Source organism: Seriola dumerili, unplaced genomic scaffold (genome assembly GCF_002260705.1).
Source record: "Seriola dumerili isolate Sdu_G_001 unplaced genomic scaffold, Sdu_1.0 BDQW01000533.1, whole genome shotgun sequence".
Lineage (NCBI taxonomy): Eukaryota > Metazoa > Chordata > Actinopteri > Carangiformes > Carangidae > Seriola > Seriola dumerili.
This window is the reverse complement of record NW_019174788.1, coordinates 1,694,867-1,720,125: the sequence shown is the minus strand read 5'-3', so window position 1 is coordinate 1,720,125 and position 25,259 is coordinate 1,694,867. Positions and strand designations below refer to the sequence as shown.

Here is a 25,259-nt window from a genome sequence, read left to right as displayed (position 1 = left end):
CAGAAAGCAGGCTCGGTCGTTGGCTCACCACTCAGAGAAGAAAATCCGTTGTTGTGGAGAGGAAGAAAGACTGAACACATTCGAGGAACGTTAAACGTACAAAGTACGACCGTTAAACCCCAGTTTTTGCGGGTCGTTTTTTCTCCAACTTATTTTGTTTCCCCGTTTTGTTTAGCTAACATGGCTTGTGGAGCTACGTTAAAACGGTCGATGGAGTTTGAGGCCCTCCTCAGTCCCCAGTCTCCCAAACGGAGAAGGTGCAATCCACTACCGGGGACTCCTGGCACTCCGTCCCCGCAAAGATGCAACCTCCGTCCCCCAGTCGACAGCCCAACGCATTCGATGTCTCCTCCGGCCTTAGGAGGCGAACACAGGCTCACCCCAGGTATGAAATTAAACCAGATTTAGCGTCTTTTTCTGCGTTTCAGGGTGGGTGTCATGGGGGAGGGGGTTTGGGTGGAGTGGAATGGATAGCTAGCTTGTTGAGAGAATCAGAATGGGGGTTGGAGGCTAAACGTTAGCCCGGCTAAGCTAACGTCAGGAAGGCGAACGTCGTCGCTTAGTTCCCGATGCAGACAATTTTAATCATCGTAATAAATCAGTAGACGCAAAAGGTAGAAGTGGCTCTATAGGTATTTGTTGGTGGCCTCTTGCCAGCTCATTGTATTGTGGCAGTTGGCTGAGTTAGCTTACAGAGGCTAATGTTGATTCGTTAATGAAAATATTAACGTAGAGAAGTTTTTGCTTAGTTAAACCAAATACTATGTCTAGCACTGGGGAAGTTGAATATACCTATATTACTGCCATAATCAGCTTTACCGTAACCATCTGCAGCTTTGGTGTGGGTTAATTAATATATTGATATATTTCATTAAACATTAATTTGAAAACTGGATTTAACAAAAGATCCTGCTTATACTCTTAACACTTGGGTGACAACCTAGCCTGTTGGCTTTCCTGACAAGACAAATGGCATCACAGCAGCAGGCAAATCATCACAGGCAGCTAATTAGGAACTGTCTGGGTAATGTACCTTTGCTTTAGCACCACAATCGTCTTGCATTGAGGTGGGGGTTATCATTATGCACCATAACCATTTCTGTTCCTCTTAAGGCCTGGAAAGCATTGTTCATTTCCTTTATGCCTGCACTCTTCTCTACCATTGACATGAAAGTGCAGCTCCGCTGTGAGCATCAGACGTTGTGGGTCGCATATAACACTAGCTTCAGTAGACACAAGATAATTACATAGATGTCTCCACTGCTATCCAGTAGCTTATTGTATGTGCCAGTCACTGAGATATGAGCAGCATGACAGTAGTGATGCCTAATCCTTGGACTTTTTGAATTCTAATTAATGCAATTGCTCGAAGTCCTCAAATTCATTTGAGAGAAAAAAATGTGAGAGGATTACAAGACTGAGAAAGCTCTGCTAACTGTACTAAGCCCTGTTGTTAACTCCTACATTGACATTATGTGCCTATTGCACAGCGTATCATAAAGTGCAGGTTTACCTCAGGATCCCTGTTAACCCTCCTGTTGTTGTGAAGTTTGTCTTCCATTTTGCCACCAAATAATAACAATTCCAATGACAGTGAAGAAATCAGTAATGCATAGATGCATTCCTCATAACCAGTTTTTATAGGCATGTAACTGCTTGGAGAATTGTTCCATCCCTAATAAGCACCCAGTGACTGTGTTGAGCTGCATGTCTCCTCCTACTTCAAGTGGTTAAATTGAAAGAGGTTTAAATCTCCTTATTTCTAACTTTATTTTTTAAAATTCTAGATTATCAATGCCTGTCAGGCAGCACCCCCCTTAATTCTGTGCTCCTTGACTTGGTTTCTGTTGTCATTCTTCATGGAAGATTTACCTGCAGTGATGAGGTAGAATGACTTGTGTTACCTGAAAAAAGAAAGTGAAATGTAAGCCGTCAGTCAAGATTATTTTCATTGAAACAAACTAATAAGAGCCCATACACTCCCAATTTGCACAGTGTATCTGTGGCATCATTTATTAAAACAAAGGGCAAAGCATGGTCTGTCGTTTCTGGCTTAGCACTGTAAGAAAAAATGTGCTTCATGGTGCACATCAGTGCAAGATGATAATGGGGCGGTGCACATCCCTATCCCCTCTTACACAGTCTGTTCAAGGGGGGAATGTTGTGCCTTTATTCCGCTTTGGCATTCTGCATTAAAGGTAACACAGAATGGGCGGGCAGTGTTGTTCTGGCATCAAGCTGGCATCAATGGTAGCTGCAAAGCCAGATCCACATGTGTTTTTAAAAAAAAAAAAAAAAGGCATGGCATGATGTGACAGACGCCAAAGCTATTGCATTACACGTCACACCTCTGACTCCGAAAAGCCGGCATGCGATCTAAAATCACACTCTGAGGTGGCATCGGGCCAGCTTTGTTTGGTTCAGTGTAAACAAGCAAAGGCGGCGTATCGAGGAGTCATCTTAACAGCAACATAGTGGGATCTCTGTATAAAAGTGGCTACTCGCAGAGAAAGCCAGGAAAGGTTTGCTGAGAGCATTAGATATACACACAGATGTAGATACTGATGTCATCACAATTGGCTTCATGTAAAAAGCATTTATTTCTGCTTCTGGTGATCTGTGTAAGTGCATTTTGTTTCCAAAAAAGGTGCAAGGCAGTCCCATGAAGTTGCTCTTGCTTGGAGATGAAGACATATTTTCTTGCCCCTGTTATTGTTCATGCAATTTATGCAATCTGACTTGCTTATTATGTTTCTTCTACAGGGATGTGTTGACAGTGTAGCTATGTTGCGTATTAGTACACAAAATGAATCATTAGGATCAGTTTATTTGAGGTTGTCTGGACTGACATTGCTTATCTAGACTGGACTTTATGTTAAGAATCTAACAGGCCTTCAGTGTGTTCCATTTCTTTCAGGCCCTGAATGCCTAGCTGAATTATAGCGCAGCAGCTGCATGGGTAAAGTAATGTAGATTTATCTGCTGTAGACATGAGGTCCAGAAACCAGGTATTATGCTCACCTTCACCCAGAAAGAGGCCCCTCATGGGACTAGTGCTGTGAGCCTGCCTTTCTGCTGTGGTTTGCCAAGTGAAAGCAGTTTTGTTTTTAGCGAAAGGTCAGCTGTCATCCCGCCCACTTGTCTCTACATACACTTGCTTTCCAGCTAGTCAGGTTTGCTTGTGGTGAACAGGGCTGTGTGTGTAGGCGAAAAACAGGGATATGACAATATTAGGTAATTTCTTCATTGTATAGATAGGATCACTCTCTCCATTTTCCTCTACCTCATTCTTATGCTGCCAGTCTGGGCTTGTGCTCTGGTAAAAATTCCCCCAGATGACAGATGAGCCTGGTGTTTTCCTTGGATATGATGTTGAAAGTTGAAAGGCTAGGCTGGCTGACTCCTCTCTGGTTTACAGCTTGGACAGAAAGGTGTGCAGGTCATAGTTCAGACCTAAAACCTGGGTCATGCAAAAGTATTCAAGCATTATGGGTTAAACATAGCCTGCTCTATGGTCAGCAAGTCAGGAAGCAGTAACAATGGAATTTGTACATGAATTATTAAAATACAGTTCAGAGAAATCTTTTAGCAGTGAAAAGGTAATTTCATTTAGCAGTGGCAATTGGTGGGAATGCTCCGATTCAACGCTTTCTCTCCTGATACTGCATACCAATACTGATGCTTCTGCTCTCTTTTTTTTTTTTTTTTTTTCCAAATTTAAATTTTATATCTCTCACTGTGTCCATCCCTGGCAATAGTGGTCCTTGCTAAAGTTTCTGGAAATTCAATACCCTGTTGATGGGTAAAATAACCAGATGTCAGTGTCTTTCTTTTCTCCTCCAGTGAAACAAATACATGATCAATAAAAGCAAGTCATTACATGTGTGCAAAATATGGTGCAGGGGCAGCTACCATGGTAGAAATATAGTGTATAACAATCTACTTGTATACTCTTGACCAGTCTTATGTGGATTAAATCAAGGTTACCATCATTTCAGAATATAATATGAAGTTTATTCCTCCAAAAAACAATTCAGTGGTAGCTTATCAAGCATGTAATAAGTAGAGGCGGGCAGCTTGCTAATAAAAACCATATACATCATTAGTGGATATTGTTGTTAAAAGTGGACAAGTACTCTCTATCAGATTTTAGACCACTTAATGCTAGCCCTACCCAAGTTAATCAATAGTGTCTGGAAATAATTTATTCTTCTGTGGCAAGTGTCTTGATAGCCCATGGTTAGGGTTATTAGGGTTGATATTTCTGCTGTTTTTAAACTAATAGCCGTCATTCTTAAATCTTTTACTGCAGATTGGTAACTTAAACTGACCCATAATACATCAAACCTCCTTCCTGGCAGTTGGGATATTTGAAACCCACCTCCCCCGACAATCATGTAGCAGGGGAGGGTGAAATGAAATGAGTCAGCTTTGTTTTCTCTCCAACACCATGTCCAATCTATCTGGCCGATCTCCTGTCGTATTCACTGTTTGGCCTATGCCTAAGCTTTTTAGCCAAGGCTTTCTCCACTGTGTTCCTGTGGCTCCCGGAAGTCTCTGTGATTGATTACTTGGCCTGGTTGTGGCAGGGTCATTGTTGCCAAGCAACGCCCAGAGTTGAGCTACCAGTAGTTGGCAGAAACTGGAAGTGGCAGGCAGCAGGAGAGGGTTTTCATTTGTAAGTCAGATCAAGCCAGGAGTACTGATAATCGTCTGTCGGTCATGAATGTCTAACAGTGTTCAACTCGCTTAAATCAGAAATCTGAATTTACTACATTCACTATGCAGGAGATAAACATTCAGCCACCTCAACCCATTCATGAGACTGCTGTCATAGGTTAATCTCTTGTCTGCATTTAGAGACTGAAGTCTGCAACTGTGTTTATACTTAGTGTTTTATCAACACTAAATCACAGAAATACACAGAATTATGGTACCAAACAAAGTTAGATTTGGAGCCACCATGCTCTCTCTTGCTCACCTGCTTATACAGTCTGTGTTTTAACAACAATCACACTGGGTTCCCATTTCTAATACAGGGTTTCCCCCAGGAAATTTTTAAACAGAGGTTGTAAGATCTGCCATACCCATTCCCTGTACAAAAACATCATCAAAAAACAAAACATCACACTGCTAGGAGATACTAGCAGTGTGATGTTTTGTTTTTACTCAATTAACCCCTGAATTCTAGGTTTGTGATACTTGGGGGCTGATTGTGGGGACATAGACCTAATTTCTCTCTGATCTTATTTTACTATAAAAATACCTGTATAATTATATAATTGTTGTTCTTCTTGTTGTTTTCTTTCCGTTGAAAAGCCGGGGTTAGATTTAGATAGGGCTTCACCTGTCACGTCTTGTAATTATTGATTAACCTGCTGATTAATCTTTCAGGAAATTGCTTAGACTATATAATGTCCAAATACAGTGAAAATGCCCATCACAATTTCCCAGAGCTGATGGTCACATCTTCATTGTTTGTTTTGCCAGATTTACATTAAAAAACCCAAAGATATGTCATGTACAGTAATATAAAACTGAGAAAAAAGGCAAATCTTCATACTTGAGAAGCTGTAAACTGAATATTTGGTAATTTTTCTTTATTGCTGTATATTTTCTGTCAATCTAGTAAGCTGCTAATCATCATTGTCAGCTCTAGTTGGAGCCCCTTCGTGGGTTGGGGATGACGTTGATCTGTGCAGTGACATAGTTCTATTAAGAGTGAAAAGCCCAGTGGTAGCTAAACAAACAGAGTCTGTTGGATTAGGACCCTGTATTGTTGATACTGGAAGCTTTCAGAGGCCACATGCAGCAAGAGGAAGGGTCTCAGTGAAGGCACCAGTTCAGTAATGCATGACCACATATAACAGCTTTCTTAAAATGACTAGAATGAGAGAAATTATCTTATTTTTATAGCACATTTCAAGCTAGGAGTGCTTTCCAGGGCATGAAAATGGCATGAAAATGGCATAAGAGAAGCTAGCCAAACAAGCTTACTGGAGAGTAGGCTGAAGTGGCAACATGGCCTCTAACTCTCTCCCCACCCAAGATAAATGAGGCACAGTTCCTAGATAGAGGTTCAACATGTATAGCGACTTCACGTGTGAATTGAGCTAGATAAAGTCCCTCTTCTACATTTGGTTATCAGCTCTGGTTGAGGCCATGGTGTTTTTTCTGTTGTTTTTCCAAGGACGTTTTTGAACATTAACCTTTATAATCAGATATGTGTGGTGCAGTCTGTGACCCATGTTTAAGCTGTTTTGACACTGGACAGCAAGGCAGCATAAGATTCAGCCTAATGATGAACATGATCTAGAGATAAGTGGCTAACCAATGTGCAGGGACCACATTTTCATGACCCATCATAGCTTTATGCACATGCATCACCTGTATTGTGTTGTTTTGTATTTTATTTAAGTCCATACCTGTGAATTTTCACATTGATTTAAAAAAATCAACTGAAAATTACGGGGCTGTCACTAACAGTCATTTTCATCATTGGTTACTTTGACCATTATTTTCTTGATTAATCATTTTTTGGTTTATAAAACATTAAAAAAAAATGTGAAAAATGCCAATCACAATCACAGTAGAGTACTAGGTGACATTATTAAATGTATTGTTTTGTCCAACCAAGTCCAACATCCCAAAAATATTAAATATACTATCAAGAAATGCAGCAAATTCTAACAATTAAAAATCTGAACCTGAAGTTTTGCTGTTTTTGCTTGCAAAACAGTTAACTAGTTATCAAAATTGTTTATTTTTAGCCAATTCTATCAATCAACCAATTGCACATGCTTCACCATACTGATAACTGTTTTCTAAAGCACTTTGTAAGTTTTGAAATTGACATCCTTCCTCACAGGCATCCACTGTCTCATTCATTTTATTGTGGTTTTTATAATGTCATGGTGGAAGTACGTTTGTGAGCAGGGACAGTTTCAAATCTTTTTTGGTTTGCCCAAATGCATGAAAGACAGTGACATCTTTGTAGACCTTAGCATTACCTGCAAACCACCATCTTTGTAATGCAAGAAACAAGTACATTTATATGACAATTTTCATATTTTGTGTTTAAGGCTGGGCTACTGGGTTTGGTTTTTCTGACAACATACTGTAAAATGTGAATGCCAGAGCACAAATCTTGGATGGATGACTGATGACAAGATGATTGCTGAAGAGTCAGCAGTACACTTCAAGTAAAATTTAAATTTAGTTTGTTATCGAAGGTAATTTGGCCTGTGGCAGGGCATAAAGAGCAACATTTTCAGAGAGCCTTATTCACTGCCCCATTATACTTTAACTTGTTATATTGATGTTAGTTAACAGTGCCATGTAGTGCTTTTAAGTGAGGGGTTTGAGGCCAGTTCCTGATTTCTGTTTTCTGTCCTTATTTACAGCTTGGGTAGATGAAATAATTGTGACACCAAGATGAATCCAGATATAGAAAGCAAATTTGGAAAGAAGACAACCCTCAATCACATCCCTGAATGCACAACAGACTATCAAACCTGTTGTTGTTGCTGTTTTTTACATTGTTAAGCTCCAACTTCAAAGTCAGAGTAACATTAAACAAATTTAAGTTTCCGTATATCCTAAATATAAGAGCAGATAATCTTCTTAAGTACATGTACTTACAGGTATGCACTTTTTTCAGGAAAACGGGAGCTGCGATTATCATATGAATATATCAGGGTTGTACTATCCATTGCAGTCGAGTATCGCATAGATCCTTCTAAACAAATATGTACATCCACAAAAACTTCAAGAATCTGTTCAACCATTACACAGGCCTCAGAAGAATGAGAGGCTTTTACTTTGTTACAGCTTAGTAAAGAACTGACTTAAGTTGCAGCTTAGACATGAGCCTTTTCACCAGCTGCAGCTTGGCATGATGTCGACGTCATGAAAAACTTCAGAAGAGAAGTGAAAGTAATACAGTCACAAGATCAGAAAGTGTGTTGAGTCAGCTGTGTGCGTTTGTGTTTGCTACAGCTGTAGTTGGTATGTTAATGTCAGACCTCTACTTCCTGTCAATGAATGTTTTGTTTTGGAGCCCATTTTAAGTGTCAGATAGCACAGAGGAAGTGAGCATCACTCTAGTTTATCTTAAAAATACTGTGGACAGTTAAGTCTTCCTGCAATAGTCCCGGTTGATGCTAGAATACATTCAACATTGTATGGATGTGGTTGTGGTGGGTGTAGTATTGAAAGAACATACATTGAAGACTAATATTTGAAAATACTGGTAGTTTCATTCCTTCAATGAATCACTGGTCAACTCATTGAATATAAAGCAATATCCTGGGACAATCACTACAAGATAGATTTTAAATGGCTTTAATCAATAGTAGCTTTTCATGATCAAAATAAAGACTTAAACAGAGCACTGCACATTAGGCTCTTGAAACCCTAAAATGTTTGTTCTTAATGATGGTTGTATTATAATTAGTAGAGGTTCACAACATTGTTTGCATGTTTATTTATTATTATTGAAACTAGTGAGAGAGCCTGGAATGCATCTTGTGTACAAGTCCACTGGGCCCCCACTGGTTGGAACTAGAGATGTCATTTTTTTTTTTTGCCAATTCCGATACCTGGACTTGTGTATCGGCTGATACCGATTCTGTACCAATGTGTTCAAAGTTTTGTTTCTTGTTTTTTTTTAGCTTAGCTTAATCTGCTAAATACGACTAACCCAGTATGGCCGTGATATGATAGTTGTATGGCATGGCTCAAGTTAAACCCCTTGTAAAACATGATCTAATACATGAATGCCATAGAGTCTCTCTCTCTCTTTTTTTACAGTTGAAACTGCTTATAGTGATCATAGTATATACAAATGCTGTTTAAACTATTTGCTTATACTAATGAAGTAGTTCACTTACAGTGATCATTGTGGGTCTTTTCATATTTGACAACATATGGAAAAAGAATTTGAAACTGTCTCTGCAAGCTGTCATATGATGAGGCGCTCTGACTTATTTCTTGGACTGTCTCTCATATCATCTCCCTGTGTGTGTTTCTCACTCACTGACTCGAGTCGCAATAATTGGCTGAGTAGCATCATGTGACCAGTGCCATAAAAGCTAGAAAAGCTACGCCGTTAGAAGGGAAAAGCTCTGTCAAAATGTAATAGTTCTCAAAAAATTATAGGTTCAGATCTGGATAGGACAGCACCTGGGTCTGGACGCGAACTGCAGTCCACCTATTAGTGACTTTGGCCAATGGCTAACGTTACTCTATTTGCCAGAAATCAATTCTTCTCCACCGCTCTATAACAGTAGCTGCCACTGGCTGCAAGAGCAGCTTCCTGTGTAGGCTACTGTTTTAGACCAGCGAAAAATAATTGATTTCAGGGAAAACTGCTGTTTTATCTGGGTGAAACAATAAATCAAAATATCAGATTGGTGCATATAGACTTGCGAACTCACCAATTCCTGGTCCAGTATTTTAGGCATTTCCAATACCGGTATCAGAGTCGGAGCAACTCTTGCTGGAACATACGTGAGTGAGCACTTTCTGTCCATTTAGTTTTTGACCTTGTTCCTGTTTGCTTCCTTACAGAGCAGATTTTCCAGAACCTCCGTCAGGAGTACAGCCGGATCCAGAGGCGGCGGCAGCTGGAAGGGGCCTTCAACCAGGCTGAGGCCTGTAGCTCCAGTGACGCTCCCAGCCCCAGTTCATCCCTTAACGCTCCCAGCTCCCCACCAGGTAGGAGAATTTACTGTAGACTTTACACAAATCCATACACTTTTTTATTTATTTATTTATTTTTTTTTTTTATGAGGACTACAACTCCAGAAGCCATGTCTTCTGGTCTCATACATACTATATTGGTTCAAATGTAAGGAATCACCATTCCAAACGTATAGATTCTTTAAGGTCAGTTGTAGATTGAAATAGGGCCATGTATACAGTTTAGAATTCCCTTTCTTTTGCTGCTGAGTGCAGAGTAACATAACATTTTAGTCATTTGTTGACAATTTACAAACATTCAGATTTGTAACAACATAATCGCCGAAGAAAGGGGCTCTGAAAAGTCAGTAATTCAAGCAGCAAAGCCAGTAAGTTTGCAACACAGCCTGGAAACACCCCCTGATGACATAATAAACTCTTTGCACCAATTAATTTCAAGCAACGTCAAATGGGGAAACTCCAGCACTCAGTCAGTTGCAGACATTCACGTTTTAGGCGCTGGCTCCACTGTTGCGGTCCAACTACAGCATAATTGATCATTCATATTGACAAAGATGGCATATTTTCTTTTTGCTTCTGCTCCTCATTGTAAACACATTTGTGCTGCAATAACAGTGGAGCAGTTTGATGTGTGAAGCACAATTTTGTAGTTAAGGTGTGAGATGTAATGCAAATCCCAGGCCTTCAGAATCCTGTGCTTCTTTCCTTTCACTCTCCAGAACGCTCTCATACATCACACTGACTGGACTGTTGCTAACTCTGCCTCTTTCTGTCTCTGAGACTGCTGTTAAACCTTCATCCTTGCCCTGCCATCCTTGCCTGTGATTTACAAACATTTTAGTCTAACCAACTCATAGCAGACCTCAAAGACCACTGGGTAATGAATCACCTCACTAAAAGTGGCTCCAGGTGTGCTGTGATGGACACATTGATGGGACTCAGGGAAAGGGACAACATTAGTGCTGCATGACCCCATTGGTCCTGCAGAGCTGAGGGACAACGCAGAACAAAGCTGTAAATGTGCACCTGGCCGAGCACCTATTTTTGGAGAGAGGACAGTTCTGCTAAGGTGACTTATCATTGCACAGGAGAGGTTTGTAATTCAGCTTTTTTAAAGCAGATCTGATTCTGTGTTTCACAGGTGCCTCAAGGAAGGACCAGCCTTCGTTCACACTGAGGCAGGTGAGCTACCTGTGTGAGCGCCTGCTCAAAGATCATGAGGAGAAGATCCGGGAGGAGTACGAACAGATCCTTAACACAAAACTTGCAGGTAAAAATCATTCTTGTTTTAAAAATAAATAAAATATAAAAAACCCCAGGACTTTTATTTCAAAACTCACAATTCACCTGGTCCAAATGTTTTACATTCTGGCAGTGAAGATCAGTAAAAGTGTGACTGTAATGAGAAACATCCTTCCCCCTCCCTTTTGAGAATCTTTTCACATCATATCTGATAACTTCTGCAGTGCTGGCATCCATGGCTTCCTCAGGGTTTATATGAGCTTCTAAATGCCAAGTCTGTAAATGGGCAGGGAATGAATTATAGCAGCTGGAGTGAACAAGTGCCATAAAATAAGTCAATTTTGTTTAGCCACTGACGCAAAGCTGTAGGTACTGAGAGTACGTCCATGTTAAGCCAGTTATATTTTTAAAAACATAATCTTTATTTTTTTTTTATCTCTTTTTAAGCCTTCTGTCTGCACTAAGCTAATGTTTTCCTTACCCAATAACAGAACCTGTCCAAAATGGATTGTAGAGTGTATAAATGTCAATGCAGATCTGTCATTAAACTGTACTTTTGTTGATTTTGTCAAATGACTTCAGCACAGCAACTTTAGCATGGCTGCTGGTCAATATCATTTATTAGCCACAATTGTTCTTTTTTCTGACAACAGAAACAAAAAACTGTAATTAAGAACAACTACTGTATATGATGGGATTGGTTGTATGGAAACAGAGTATAGGTAATCTCAGAGAGCCGGAGGAGACTGATCATAGGTTTAACAAGCTGAGACTTGAGAGCCTTACCAGATGTTGACTCTGATGTGCTGTCTTGTTGTTTGCCAACTGAAAAGAGGATGAAGTGAAAGAAAAGATTTACATTTTCCTGTTCACATGTTTCAGTGTGGACAGAGATCTATGCAGACCTGGTACCACTGCTGTGGATGCAAGTCACTTTGACACAAAACTGTTTTGATAATTAGTCGGCTTAGTGTGGACATACACTCAGTCCTCTGCTTCATTTGGTGTTTGAAACTACAGACACAGCTTCACTTCCACCTCCTTCTCCTTCCAGAACAATATGAATCTTTTGTGAAATTTACACAAGACCAGATCATGCGAAGATACGGAGCCCGGCCTGCTAGTTGTGAGTATCATAAACCATTTTCTTCAACATAAATATTTTTTGTTTAATCGGTGTTCAGAGTTTAGGATCATCTGCTGGTTTTACAATATCAATCATTTCATGTGTTTCAGATGTCTCCTGAACTCGCGTGGATTAGATCCCAGCTTCCTCCCACAAGATGGCTGCTCTTCCACTGCCCTCTTCCACTTGATTTTCATTTTACTCCCATATTTTTTCCCTTCCATCTCAAACTGTTTGGGTGCCATGGTTTATCCAGTTTTTAATCCAAAAGTTGATTTCTTACTTCAAAACTATTGCTGCTGGCCAAAAGTTAGAATCGGAAAGATAAACTATGTATGAAGCCCTCCCTTTTTTGCCCTTTTTCTTGTTGATATGCTCTTTCTTAAAATCCTGACTAAAGCAGATCTGTGTCAAATCTCTTGCCGGTGCTGTAGAAAAAGCTTATTGGCTCATATGATCATTCTGTATAACCTTCCAGCAGCTGTATGTAATGGCTCCTTCTTCTCACGTTGTCCCACATTTCTTTCCCCCCACCTCGACCCCACTCCCTCCTCACAACTCTTTACCCGAGAATGTGGATTTTTCTCCCTTTTGAAAAAAATAAAAGTTCTGTGATTAAAATCTGTTGTCTGGCATGTTGATTTAAATAGAGCTTTGTATTTTTAGCAATATGGGTAATGGCAAAAACAATATCAACACAAGGTCAGTAGTGGTAGCTATTCTTGGGATTTCGATTGTATCACGTTCTTCATCAGTAGATGAGTTGGCTCAAATGAAATGGCACTTTAGATGTTCACATTTTCATTTTCTGAGCACTTTACCCCAAATGGAGAACTACATGAGAGTAAAAAAGAACAACTCCAGCACCACAGCATTCCTTTATATTCTGTTAACTCGTACCGTGTGCCCTCTCTAAAATGCTGCAACCTTAATGTAAGAGAAAGTTTTACTTTGGACACTTTTTTTTTTTTTTTTTTTTTTTTTTTTTTTTTTACCCTTGCATCAAATTTTTGAAAAAGGCAGTCTCTGTCATTATCTCAAGCAACTGTATCACTGTAAAGTGAATAACTTTGGGCCTTGTTCTTTAGTTTAGACAGAAGATATCTGAAGTCATTACCTTTTGGCTTTGGAAGATAACAATGAGAATTTTTTATTATTTTCTGACATTTTATGCAAAACAATTAATGTAATTGTCAGCTGCAGCCCTCCATCTCTCAAGTCTCACCAGAATGTCCATGAAGTATTTGTTCTGCATGGGTTATGGGGTAATAGTTATTTTGGTGTAAAAATCGTTACCTCAAAAGGAGTTCTGACCCAGGTTCATTGTAATGACAATTGTTGATTTATTCTTCAAGCACAGTATCATTTTGATTGAGAGAGGCAGGCAACCTCGGGGTGCTGATGACAACAAAATTTTTTTTGTTTTGGGAGAGTTGTATATTTCCTTACTTGTATAATCTTTGCAACCAACCTGCCATGTCAACATTTAATGCAGTTCCATTATTCTTAATTGTGGGCTCTAGTGCCACCTGGTGATACATGTAAGGTAATGCAACATTAATTTGAAAGTGGGACTTTGATCTCAGTGCACATTACTCAATGAAACACTGTTTATTCTGTTTTAATACATGACACTTTGGATCAAAGATGGCCCCTTTTTATTGCCTCTTTCCCGGGCTATGTGGGTGGAGAGGGGGTGGAGGGCTCTGAATGATGCTGCTGCTCATAATGAGAATCTATTGTGTTGGTGACGTCACTGATCTCAGGTGTGGCACATTGAGAGGAGGGAACAGGTAGGCTGTTGTAGTCCTCGGCTTGCAGAGAGACGGCAGTATTCACAGACAGTTCTTAAAACTTGTGTACAGTGGCTGAGCAGACGGGGGAGGCATCAGAGGTTTGTTTGGGCCGGGGAAGGAAGTTTCTTGCAGGAAAAAGCATTGAAAGGGCTATAATTATCCCCAAGTGGTCTTTTTTTATCCCGGTCTCACGGGGACGGTCGGGGTTTGAAGAAGACTCATCGGGTTGTCGGACTACGTGGAGGAATGGTGTTAAAAACGCCATTGTACAGTATTTTGAACTCAGAACCTGTTTTTGAACATGCACTTTTCAGCTCAGCACATTGAGCTGTTTGAGTCAGTTTAGCCGGATCAAGTGTCTATGCGTGGGACCGCCTGGAGCCATCTGCACTCTTCCTGTTGAAGGTTTAGGTGAGTAGGCCAGAGTTAACGTTCGTTTCCTTGAAAACTAAAACATATATTATTTAAATTTACTCCTCTGTGGTGAGGAGTCTCAGTTAGATTTTATTGTTGGTTTTGGAGACTTGCCTGAAATAACCAACCAGCAAAGTCAACAACGCCCAGTAAACAGGAAACGCTACCGGCTGCTGTAACACAATGTGTAAATTACGGTAAAAGGCAGTGGTGGAAGGTAACTAAGCACATCTACTCAAATACTTGATTTACAGTAAATTTAAGGTACTTGTACTTCACTTCAGTAATTCCATTTCATGGTACTTAATACCTCTGTGCTACAGTTGGTGGCACTTATTATACCAATCCAGGTATCTGGCAGCTTTAGTTACTTTGCAGATTCAGATTATTAATACACTTCAACTAATAAATTACAATCTATCAAAAAAAAGCTACTCAGCAGTTTAAACAGCAGTTTGAATTAGCCCCACCTTTACCAGATGCAGCATTAGTGATGTTTACACATTTATGCATCCTGGGTTATAATCCAATTAGATATTCTCAAATGGGCCACTCTGCATCGTGAGTATACGTAACACTAATGCTCACATGCATTTACTTAAGTAAAGAAATTGAAGTCAAAGTCTTTACTGAAGTCAAAGATCTGAACACTTCTCCAACCACTGATAAAAATGCTGCTGTACGTTTTGGTACATTTTTTCACTTAAACAAGGTTTTGTCAAAGGAGTGTATTTAATATTTCTGCTGAAGGAGTGTATTTAATTGTTTCCCTGAAGGAGTGTATTTAATTGTTTTGCTGAAGGAGTGTATTTAATATTTCTGCTGAAGGAGTGTATTTAATATTTCTGCTGAAGGAGTGTATTTAATTGTTTTGCTGAAGGAGTGTATGTAATTGCACTTGAAATACATTTATTACAGATTGCAAATGTTGTTGGTCATACAAGCAACATAAAAAGAGAAGAGTGTAATTATTAATTCTCTTCAGTGGTAGAAGATTAAGATACTCCATTACTAGTAAATGTAGTTCAGTAAATGCAGTTTAAGTAAGACTACTCATTATGCAGAATGGCATTTTATATGCTATATTATTATATACATATATTCTAAATTACTGGGTTGCATGTACCGCTGAAGTCGGATGTAAACGCCATTTTTATATTGCACCTAATCTAGGTGAAACTGATTATATAGTTTTTTGTTAGTTTCATCTACAGAAATGATTATATTTTAATAGCTGATCATATGTTTTGTATGTAAAACCTTTATTTGTAAGTAACTAGAGTAAAATAAATGTAGTGGAGTAGGATGGAAGATGGAAATAAAATGGAAGCAAAATGGAAATACTCAAGTAGAGCACATTAAAAATTTAAAGTACGATATTATGGTAAAAATAATTTCCCCCAATGATTCCAGTTTTCCCGAGTTTAAATCATGTTTAAAATTAGTCCCTTATATCTTCAGAGATCACATAGTGGCATTCAGCACAGTGAACGTCTTTCCAGGAGAAAAGTTTCCTGTTCAAATCCCATCCTTTCCATTTGAACAATCATTGCAGCAATCCTGGACTCTTTGGTTCCTGTGATCTGAAAATACAAAAAAAAAAAAGATTGTGTTGTTAGTAGAGCTGCAACAACTAATTGATCCACAGAAAGTTGAACTGACAACTGTTTTCTTAATTGAAATAGTTTTAAAGTTTTTGTAATTTATTCAAGCAAAAAAGCCGATGGATGGATGGATGGATGGATGGATGGATGGATGGATGATGGATGGATGGATGGATGGATGTATTATTGAACTGGCCTAGCAGGTCTGTGTGACTCAACCTATGTGTGAAGTGACTGTTAATATTTCTTGTTAGAAAGTCGATCAAAGGATCACGAAGAGAAGCAAAATGACTAAAAAGAGATGAAAAATGACTAAAATGAGGACAGCAGAGTGATGTGACACAACCACAAAGAGACTCAAAACTGCTACTAGGAGACACAGTAAGACCAAGAAGACACAAAGGAGGCCTTCTGTGTCTATGGGCCCAATTGCCTTGTATTTGTCCATGGCTGTAGGTTACAAATAGCAGTTATTTATTGAATATTTAAAGTTGTATATTTGGCATTCATTTATTACACTGAATAAACAGTTTAACCATTAATAATGTACAGTTCACTGTCGTCAAGAATGACGGCTTTAAATTTGATTCTTAACACATTTTTACTAATTTCACAAACATGGCCCCTTTATTCTAAAGGTTATTACCTGCCCCTGCTGGTGGTTGACTAATGTGTATCATCTCAAGGTATCTCTCTCTCAAATTGAATCGAAGGCAACTGGACTTGTATTTGTCTGTGGAAGACGTTTCGCCTCTTATCCAGTCCGCACTAGTCTGACCAGATCTGGTCAGACTAGTGCGGACTAGAGAGACCAATACATGATGAACTGATGAAGCCGCTTGGATAAGAGGCGAAACGTCTTCCACAGACAAATACAAGTCCAGTTGCCTTCGATTCAATTTGAGAGAGAGATAACTATGACCTGGACGAATGAGAACATTCACAGACATCATCTCAAGGTATAAATGTCCTCATTTGGCCCATGGCTATATCAGAATATACAATCTGCTCTGTAGGACCGTAGCAGTGATGGACGACTATGACGTTGAGCAGCAGGAGCCGTTACCCGTGGACCGCGATGGGAGAGAGTTTAGGATTGAAGAGGACCAGGCTGATGGTAACAGGAAGCTGGGATGCTGTGAGAAGTTCCAGCATACTGTGTCCAAGTGGATGCTTCCAGAAGACTTGCGCAGCAAGTACCTTGAACGTGCCAACTGCTGCCCACCCCCCATCTTCATCATCCTCATCAGTATTGGAGAGGTAGCGCTGCCCTGAATATACCCGACACACATAACATATGAGTACTGGGACAGTCACTATAGATTCTGTGATCTTAATTATACAGCATGCAGCCTACATTGGGCTTATATGCTGCCACAGCGTTAATTACTGTATAGATTTGCTTTAATTGTATTTAGTAGAGCAGATACTGAGGTGACATTTTGGAAGCATGGGTCAAATATCTTCAAATCAAAATGATTCACGAAGCCATTAGTCTTATTTGACTGTCACAGCTACAGTTTTTGATTAAAATTTGTGGTTTTCACAATGGCCAAGCTTTAAACTGAGCAGCTCTCATAAGCCCATGAGCGTTCTTTTCTTTCTTTCTGTGTTTTCTGGCATCTGCGCCACCTCCTCTGAATGTCCTGATTCATCAAGTGCAAACCTCAGTGGGCATGGTGTCAATGAAAACAGTAGTTTTAATGATTAGTAGATTTAGGTTAAACTGTGTACAGTTGACCTTTACTGGTGGGATTCAGAGATGGGTTTTCCTTAGCAGAAAGCCACCGTGTCTTTTTGACTTTTAGATTCAGTAAATAAACACATCTGGTGGAATGTGGAGGAATCAGTAGGCGGTTTGTTGAAACAGCCAAACGGGGGATGCTGTGGCTTTATTTTCCCCATGACTATGGCTTATAAGGCAGATATACTGAGTTATTTATGTAGCTTGTATGACCCCCACACATGTCACTTATTATGACTTTAAGCTAACCCCTCCAGGAATGCGTTGTAAGATTGCCTGTATGTGAAACAGTGGGAAGTTTTTTTTTGTTTGTTTTTTTTTTTAAGAAGCAACAAGACTTTTAAACAGCCCAGATACAACAGATGGTCAGTTTACTCTGTGTATTATTGACCACTACTATTAACCCTTTTATATTTCTTTACATTATCATATTGTGGCAACACTTATTAAACTCTTACTAAGAATTAAATAAGCAGATCTATTAATTAATGTATTTGTAATCAACTATAACTCTTCCTGTGGGCACCCATAAGTGCTGATGTATAAACAGATAATGAATGACACCATTGTGTTGTTGACAAATACTGTACATTAATAAACACTTAAATATCCTATATCCTATAGCCTATATAAATATGCTGCTTAAACTACATTATAGTGTGTTTAAAAACAATTTAACTGTTTGTATAGTGGTTATAAATGTTAAATAGACTTAAATGTTTCATGTTTATGCTTTTTGCCTCAAACTCTGAGAAAAAAAATCCCTTTATATTATTACCATGAGGGGATGTGTTGATGTGCTTATAACATTTAAAATCTTTGGAAACAGTTTTCCAATTGGTGCCATGTTAATGTCAGATTCAGTTGAAGGCTGTCAATTCATACTCACATTTTCTTTCTTATCACCAAGCGCTTTGCACACTACTTATTCATACATGAACAGCTCACTCTTTCCAGCTCACAGATGTCCAGTGTCAGTGCATTTGAATGGCTGTGAATACTTTATTCACAGGGATTAGGCATTTACTTTACCCAGAGAAGATCGACTGAGCTTCTGTGTTCTTTGTCAGCGTTCCCTCGACTTATATTTATACAAATACAAGCATTCAGACATCTGAGCTGCTCCATACGACCACACTGGGGGTCAACTCAGTGGGATACATGTCTTGGTAAAGCATACTTCAACATCTGTATGTCTAATTTAGTCCTCTCATTATTTTAACAGCTGTTTGTGATTCAGCCTTCCCCCCTCCCCTCCCCTCCCCTTCTACAGTAGAAGCGGTCGGGGTTTGAGGGACTTTTTGGATCCCATACTTCAAGCCTAATGTTTGTGTCCCCTCTCTGTTCTTCATCAGTTGGCAGTGTTTATCTACTACGCTGTGTGGAAGCCTCAGAAACAGTGGGTGACCCTGGATGAAGGCATCTGGACCAGCCCTCTAACCTACAAGCCTGAGAGCAGGCAGGAAGCATGGCGCTTCTTCTCCTACATGTTTGTCCACGCCGGGTAAGCGGGGGCAGGGCTTTTAGATGCTGTCATCACATGATCAAAGCCTTGAGTCACAGCGAAAAGTGGTCAAAATCCCAGGGGCACCCATAGTACAGTGTCATGGCCCTGCAGTAAACACCAGTCTGATAAAGCTCATAATCTTTGTGGCTTTTTATTTTTGATGCTGTCAGAAGTGTGGGTTGATTCCTGTGGTCATTTCTGAGACTTCAGATTGTAAGCACTGCACCTCTTTGCTCATCCTCTGTTTGGTATGTCGTCATTATTTTTGAGATTTGCTTCATTATTTCATTCAGGGATTTTTAACCGATGCACAGTTTCGGAGTCATATGATGCTGAATACTATTACCTTTAAATAAATCTGTTTTTCTAAGTACATTTTCCAAGCAATTTATAGAAGTACAGTGAGGCCAGGTAGTTATTACGTGAGTTGCTGACACTTTTCTTTCAAAGTCAGGTGATGTGGAAAGCAACAAAAAAACAAAAAAAACATGAATATGTAAGCCACAGGAGCCACAGAGGAAAACCAAAAATCATGACTACACAGAAGCATGCAGGAAAACTAGATTAGCAAAGAGGAAGAGCGGTAACAGTCACTCGCCAACAGTCACTGAAAGATACCAAACAGGATATTTGTTTAAAAGATAAGTCTGGTGATATTCTATATTTCTCTTACTGTTTCCATGAACCAAGAATGAACCAATGTTATAAGAGGCACAAAATGAAATGAAAAAAAGTTTTTTTTGCCTTGTCTATTTTTTTGGCATAAAAAAGTCTAATTATGTGTAACCCCACAGCATTTGCAGTGATATGTGGATCCTAAAACACTTTGCACAGATAGAATCAGAAAACTTACAGTGCAGACCAAAACACACCTAAAGAAGCGTTACCGAGGGTAAAGCATCCAGCGGGTGGGACAGTGTCTTTTAAATTGTTAGATATTTACATCTTCAGTTAGACAAATTGTCTTGGGACTTAGTGTCAGAGACAGGGGAGGGAATTGTAAATGCATTGCTGGTTGAGGTCTTTACATGGGGTTTGTTTACACCAACATACCCTTTAAAAAACCCCACATTGTTTTAAAAACTACCCCCCCCCATATTAAGCAAACAGCTGGTATTCACTGCAGGGCTACAGGTGTTTCTGTTATTTTGTCCACCACCCTGTACATTTGTGTGACATTTAGCATTCATGGTCAACTATATCCTGGTCATTCTCCACCTCTGCCTGTCCAGTGTGGAGCACATAGTGGGCAACCTGGTGATGCAGCTGCTGCTGGGGATCCCGCTGGAACTGGTCCATAAAGGGTTTGAAGTGGGAATGGTTTACCTTGCCGGCGTCCTGGCTGGTAAGAAGAAACGCTCGTCTCCGTCTGTCCCTCATTTTTTCTTCCTCAAGTAAAGCTTTCAAAGTCCCAAAACTAGCTGGACTTCATGTGTGTTTGTGAATGCTCTGCACACATTAGCTCACATTAACATTGTGTTTTTCCGGTTTCTGTTAGAGCGAATCCCGGCTGCCAAAAATGCCACTGATGGTAAAACTGATCATTTCTTTGGCTGTTTCTCCTCAGGCTCTTTGGCCAGCTCCATCTTTGATCCTCTCAGTGCACTGGTGGGGGCCTCTGGGGGTGTTTACGCCCTAATAGGAGGCTATTTTATGAATGCAGTGGTGGTAAGTTTACATACACTGTAACAGGAAGAGTTGGTATAAACATCAGTTTGTGCTGCATGTCAGTCTCAAGTGTTGACTGTGTTTTGTTTAGAGAATGATTTCAGATACAGATTGTAGTTTGGAAACATCTTATTTTACAAAACGCACCATGTTTACAGATGTGACTGGGTCGCTATGACTGTAGTTGAACAGAGGCACTTAGTCGTGCATTTTCACAGCTCAACATTTTAGACAGTTTTTTTTTTTTTTAATTAAATTCTATGTTCTAAGAAAGTGTTATGTTTTTAGTGGATATTTTGAACCTAAACTGGACAAGACTATAAATTTTATATAATGAATATCTACAGAATAAAAAAAAGAAAAAAAGGAAAAAAATAGAAAAAAAGGAAAAAAATACATTTCTAATTCAATTAGCATTGGAGCTCCAACAATTAGTTGATAAATTAATTAGCTAATATTTTGATGATTGAATCACCCTGGTAGTTGTTTTTTTGTGCAAAAATACCAAACTCTTTCTGGTTCCAGCTTCTCAAATATAATAATTTAATGCTTTTCTTCATCATTTTTAACAGTAAACTGTTTGGGTTTTGGACTGAAGGTCGAACAGAAAATGAAGAATTGTAACAACAATTTTTTTTTTCGGTAATGAAAATAATCATTAGTTGCTGCCGCAGTTAGCAGTTAGCAGTTAGCACAGTGTGTGTACAGTACCAGTTCACTCACATTTTCAGTCATGTCATTTTAATGGTCTTAAATATCAATTTAAAGGAACATTCATGTATTATTTAACTACTGAGCACACATTCAGTTCCTTCATATTTTAGTTTTCACATCTATTGTCCTGAAGTTGTGCCATTTCTGCTTTGTGTAATGAAACTGACCTTCACTGTGTTTTCAGGCACTGATTTTGTTTTATGCACTTTGAAAGTTAAAATATTAGTTGTGGTCTTTACCACTGGTGAACGTTTCAATCCACAGAATTTCCGAGAAATGATTCCTCTCCTTGGAGTGTTTCGCATCCTCGCCATAGTGATATTTGGTAAGTTCACCTGTGTGATTTCACTGTTATTATTATTATTTTTCTAACTGCTCTGATCATACCTTTTCAAAAATGTTTTATTTGACACCGTTTTCTTTGACTCTTTCCAGTCGGCACAGATTTTGGATTTGCCTTCTACAGAAGATTTGTCAATGATGAGGCTGGTTTGAAGGTATGATTTAGCTTCTTCTGTACAGTAGAGAAAAACCACAAAAAAAAACAGTCTTGCTAAACATTTTCGACACTGTAAGAGCCTCGGTCGACCCAGCTAATCCAGCTAACCTCCCCCAAGCTGACAGTGTTTGGTGATGCTTTGTTTGCTTGTGGCTACAGACAGGATCCAACAGATCTAGCTGGGACCCGATACGTCACGCAGATACATACCTCTCTGTACGGGCATGGCTAATAGACAGATACTGCTTTTTTAATCAGTAATCCACTTCTATAAATGTTGACCCTTGTCTTTAGTTTCAGTTTTGAATAGTAAAAGTGAAAGCGGATATAAGTATTGTCTTTCACTTTGAAGGATATTGTTTATCTTTCCAACTGATGACTAGATTACACTCGAAAAACCCGATTCCTTATTCCCCTCCCCTTCCTTGTTATCTCCATCCCCTTTTCCCCGACCACTCATTTGTTTTGGCTGTTAAACTGGTCCTGCAGCTTTTGAGTTGTTGACCACATTTCAGTGAGGTCGGATGACAGTAGTTTGGGTCTCTGTTCAATTTAACTGTGAAGGTTAGACCTACCACATAACTCTGAGACCTGACTTCATCTTCTCGCCCCTCAGGTGTCATTTGTGGCTCATTTTGGAGGAATTGTGGCAGGGATGACCATTGGTTACATCTTCTTCAGTGCTTACAACAAGAAGCTACTCAAGGACCCACGCTTCTGGCTGTGCATAGTGGGCTACATAGTCTTTGTGCTCTTTGCTGTGCTCTTCAATATCTTTCTCACACCAGCACCGTAGGGACTATAAAGCTGCAGCTCCATCAGCTGTACAACAAAATACCACACTCAGGAAACTGTATTTTACAGATGTACTTTTGTGTTTTGTGTAGTGTACAGTTTTTTTTTTTTCAATTTTCTCTCTTTCTACAGTTGAATTTATGAGTTCAAGTGGAAGTGTTCCCCCTGCTGTTTATGTGGAGCATTGCAAAATGCATATCTTTTGATTTTAAACAAAGTTGATAATGAAATGTGCCTTTTATAAATATTTCTCTTATTCCAGATATGATCTTTGCTGTTGCTTTGTCTAGTTTGTTTGAAAGATTTTAGAATTTTTTGTACTTTTCATGATAAATATAATGAATGAACACACTGGTCCTAGTTTTGAAAATGCTGTAACTTTGGAAAACCAAGGAATCCAAGGAAATTATGGCCAGACTTTTGTGGTATGACATTATGCTTCTTTGTACTGTTAATTTTCCGTTGAATCATCAGGTCAGGTCTGTTATGGACTTCCAGTATTCATGAACATGTGCCTGAAACACAATGAAATCCCTCAAACAGTAGATCTGACAAAGGTATCACATTTATGCAGTCATGTTGGTTGGGTGTTGTATGGCATCACTGACAAAAAGAAAGAACAAAGAAGTCTCAGGGGTAAAGGGCTGAATGTCCAAAATGTTGGTTTTGCCATTTCCTTTTGTAACCACTAGAGCTGGTTTACCATCAGGCCTCGGCTTAACGCCATGTTATTGTTTCAGTCACATCCTGTCGACAGGATGAGGCTAATTACATGTCGAGTTGTAAAAATATTGATTAATTTTTCTGTCATACTTATTGTTATTGTTTTTCTTTAAACCAGGAAACATTAAATCAGCTTTTAACATAAACATCCAGCTTTTGGAAAAACCATCTATTGTAATTGTTAGTACAATTAAAGGATGGTTGATATTACTTAACTACCAAGGCTAAGTGTAGGTTAGAGTTTACTGACAGTACATTTTCTGCTCCATAAGTCTATAAATGAAAATTTTTAATATTACTGTTTTATATCTGATGTAACAAGGAGTATCAGCTACCAGTTGGGATTCAGAAGCAGATCTTAATTTTGAAAATGTATTTAATTTATCCAAGATTTACAGGGAAACTACAACCAAAGACCAAACAGACCTTCGACATGTGGTTGTACATTTCCACAGCTCAATGTTCATCGTATTTTTAATGAAGTTAGATGTTTTTATATGTATTTATTTGTGAAACTGAATCTGACCTCCTGCTGATACAGGACAAGTCTATTGATCAACAGAATTAACAGTGAAGGTGCTGCAGGGACTCAGTTACATGTATTTGATTGTGCCCTTGTGGAAGTGACTGCTTTTGCTCTTTTACAGTATGTGGAAAGTTCCATAGTTCATTTAGTCCATCAATAGTCAATTATTACAAACTTGTTTGTCTCGATCCTGAAACAGTGGGTAATGGTATATTGCCTTATGTAGAGTTGCATTGGATAAATGTAATGGCATTAGATAATATGGCTGCCTGATCTGCAAGATAAAAATATTTGCCTCTAAACTGTCATTGCTGTGGTGGTTTTACGTTTTTTTTTCCTTCATTCAGTTTGGTTGGTCATGGAGGTTTCAAAGACGACAGATAACGACCCACCCTCCAGTTGTGAACGACTTGCATTTAGTTCATTCAAACTGGCATCAAAGTGAATATCTGTTTGAATATATTGTTTGTTAATTGTGGACTGAAGTGTTTTTATTCTCCACGAAAAACAGAGTATTTTCTCAGAATCTCCTTTGACAGCCTCAAATATAAACTATTTTATTGCCAAAGCAAATTTACTTAAAGAAATACACATATCTCTTTAAGTATGTGTGATGTCATGTCTATATACATCATTATGAAATGATTTCTGTAATTCATCTTCATCTTTCAATATTTGATTTGATTTGAAGATAAAGACTTGGTTCAAATGACCAACATACAAAACAGAATCAATACTGAATTTTATATTGTTGAAACAGTGAATTGTGCTACTAAACAGTAGACCAGCAGATGTCCTCCTGATGGCAATCAAATTTGATATAGGTGCTGAAGTACAAGTGAAAATTGATTGCTGTGATTGGAAGAAAAAACATGGAAATAGCACTGGGATTTTCCCAATATGTTACCCCAGTGTGACCCTCTGTACCCCTAATGTGTTTGTACCAGACTGGTTTGAATCAATCCTGCTCTGCTGGGCAGAATGAGAGGTTTCAGGTCGGAGCTGAAAAGTTCAGTTTAGGATAGTTTGAAATTAACAGATGGGTGGAAAGTGTCTTGCAGTGAACCACTGAGCCGGTTGGTTCAATCTTGTCAACAACAAATTAGGTCAGTCCTGGGGTTAGGTTGGTTTTCCTGTGGTTAACAAATATCCCCACCTTTCTTATTTGTCATGCTCTGTCTATATCTAGAGAACAATAG

At 39.0% G+C, this 25,259-nt stretch overlaps 2 protein-coding genes across 2 annotated transcripts; both read left to right on the top strand.

The window, feature by feature from the left end:
* akirin1 (akirin 1) lies at window positions 1-12,685 on the top strand. The gene is made up of 5 exons (XM_022764254.1): window positions 1-385; window positions 9,571-9,717; window positions 10,844-10,972; window positions 11,999-12,070; window positions 12,181-12,685. The coding sequence occupies exons 1-5, from the start codon at window positions 181-183 to the stop codon at window positions 12,189-12,191; spliced, it is 564 nt and encodes a 187-aa protein (XP_022619975.1). The 5' UTR covers window positions 1-180; the 3' UTR covers window positions 12,192-12,685.
* A 1,186-nt stretch (window positions 12,686-13,871) lies between these two features.
* Window positions 13,872-22,903, top strand: rhbdl2 (rhomboid like 2). The gene is made up of 8 exons (XM_022764300.1): window positions 13,872-14,277; window positions 16,901-17,144; window positions 18,984-19,132; window positions 20,368-20,480; window positions 20,703-20,803; window positions 21,782-21,842; window positions 21,953-22,014; window positions 22,633-22,903. The coding sequence occupies exons 2-8, from the start codon at window positions 16,914-16,916 to the stop codon at window positions 22,810-22,812; spliced, it is 897 nt and encodes a 298-aa protein (XP_022620021.1). The 5' UTR covers window positions 13,872-14,277; window positions 16,901-16,913; the 3' UTR covers window positions 22,813-22,903.
* Window positions 22,904-25,259: the final 2,356 nt, after the last annotated feature.

Bases quoted from the DNA above. Each gene is read 5' to 3' on its own strand.
- akirin1 (XM_022764254.1), top strand. From the start codon at position 181: ATGGCTTGTGGAGCTACGTTAAAACGGTCGATGGAGTTTGAGGCCCTC. The intron at 386-9,570 runs GTATGAAATTAA...GCTTCCTTACAG, and splicing joins CGAACACAGGCTCACCCCAG to AGCAGATTTTCCAGAACCTC. The intron at 9,718-10,843 runs GTAGGAGAATTT...TGTGTTTCACAG, and splicing joins CGCTCCCAGCTCCCCACCAG to GTGCCTCAAGGAAGGACCAG.
- rhbdl2 (XM_022764300.1), top strand. From the start codon at position 16,914: ATGGACGACTATGACGTTGAGCAGCAGGAGCCGTTACCCGTGGACCGC. The intron at 19,133-20,367 runs GTAAGCGGGGGC...CTGCCTGTCCAG, and splicing joins TACATGTTTGTCCACGCCGG to TGTGGAGCACATAGTGGGCA. The intron at 22,015-22,632 runs GTATGATTTAGC...CTCGCCCCTCAG, and splicing joins ATGATGAGGCTGGTTTGAAG to GTGTCATTTGTGGCTCATTT.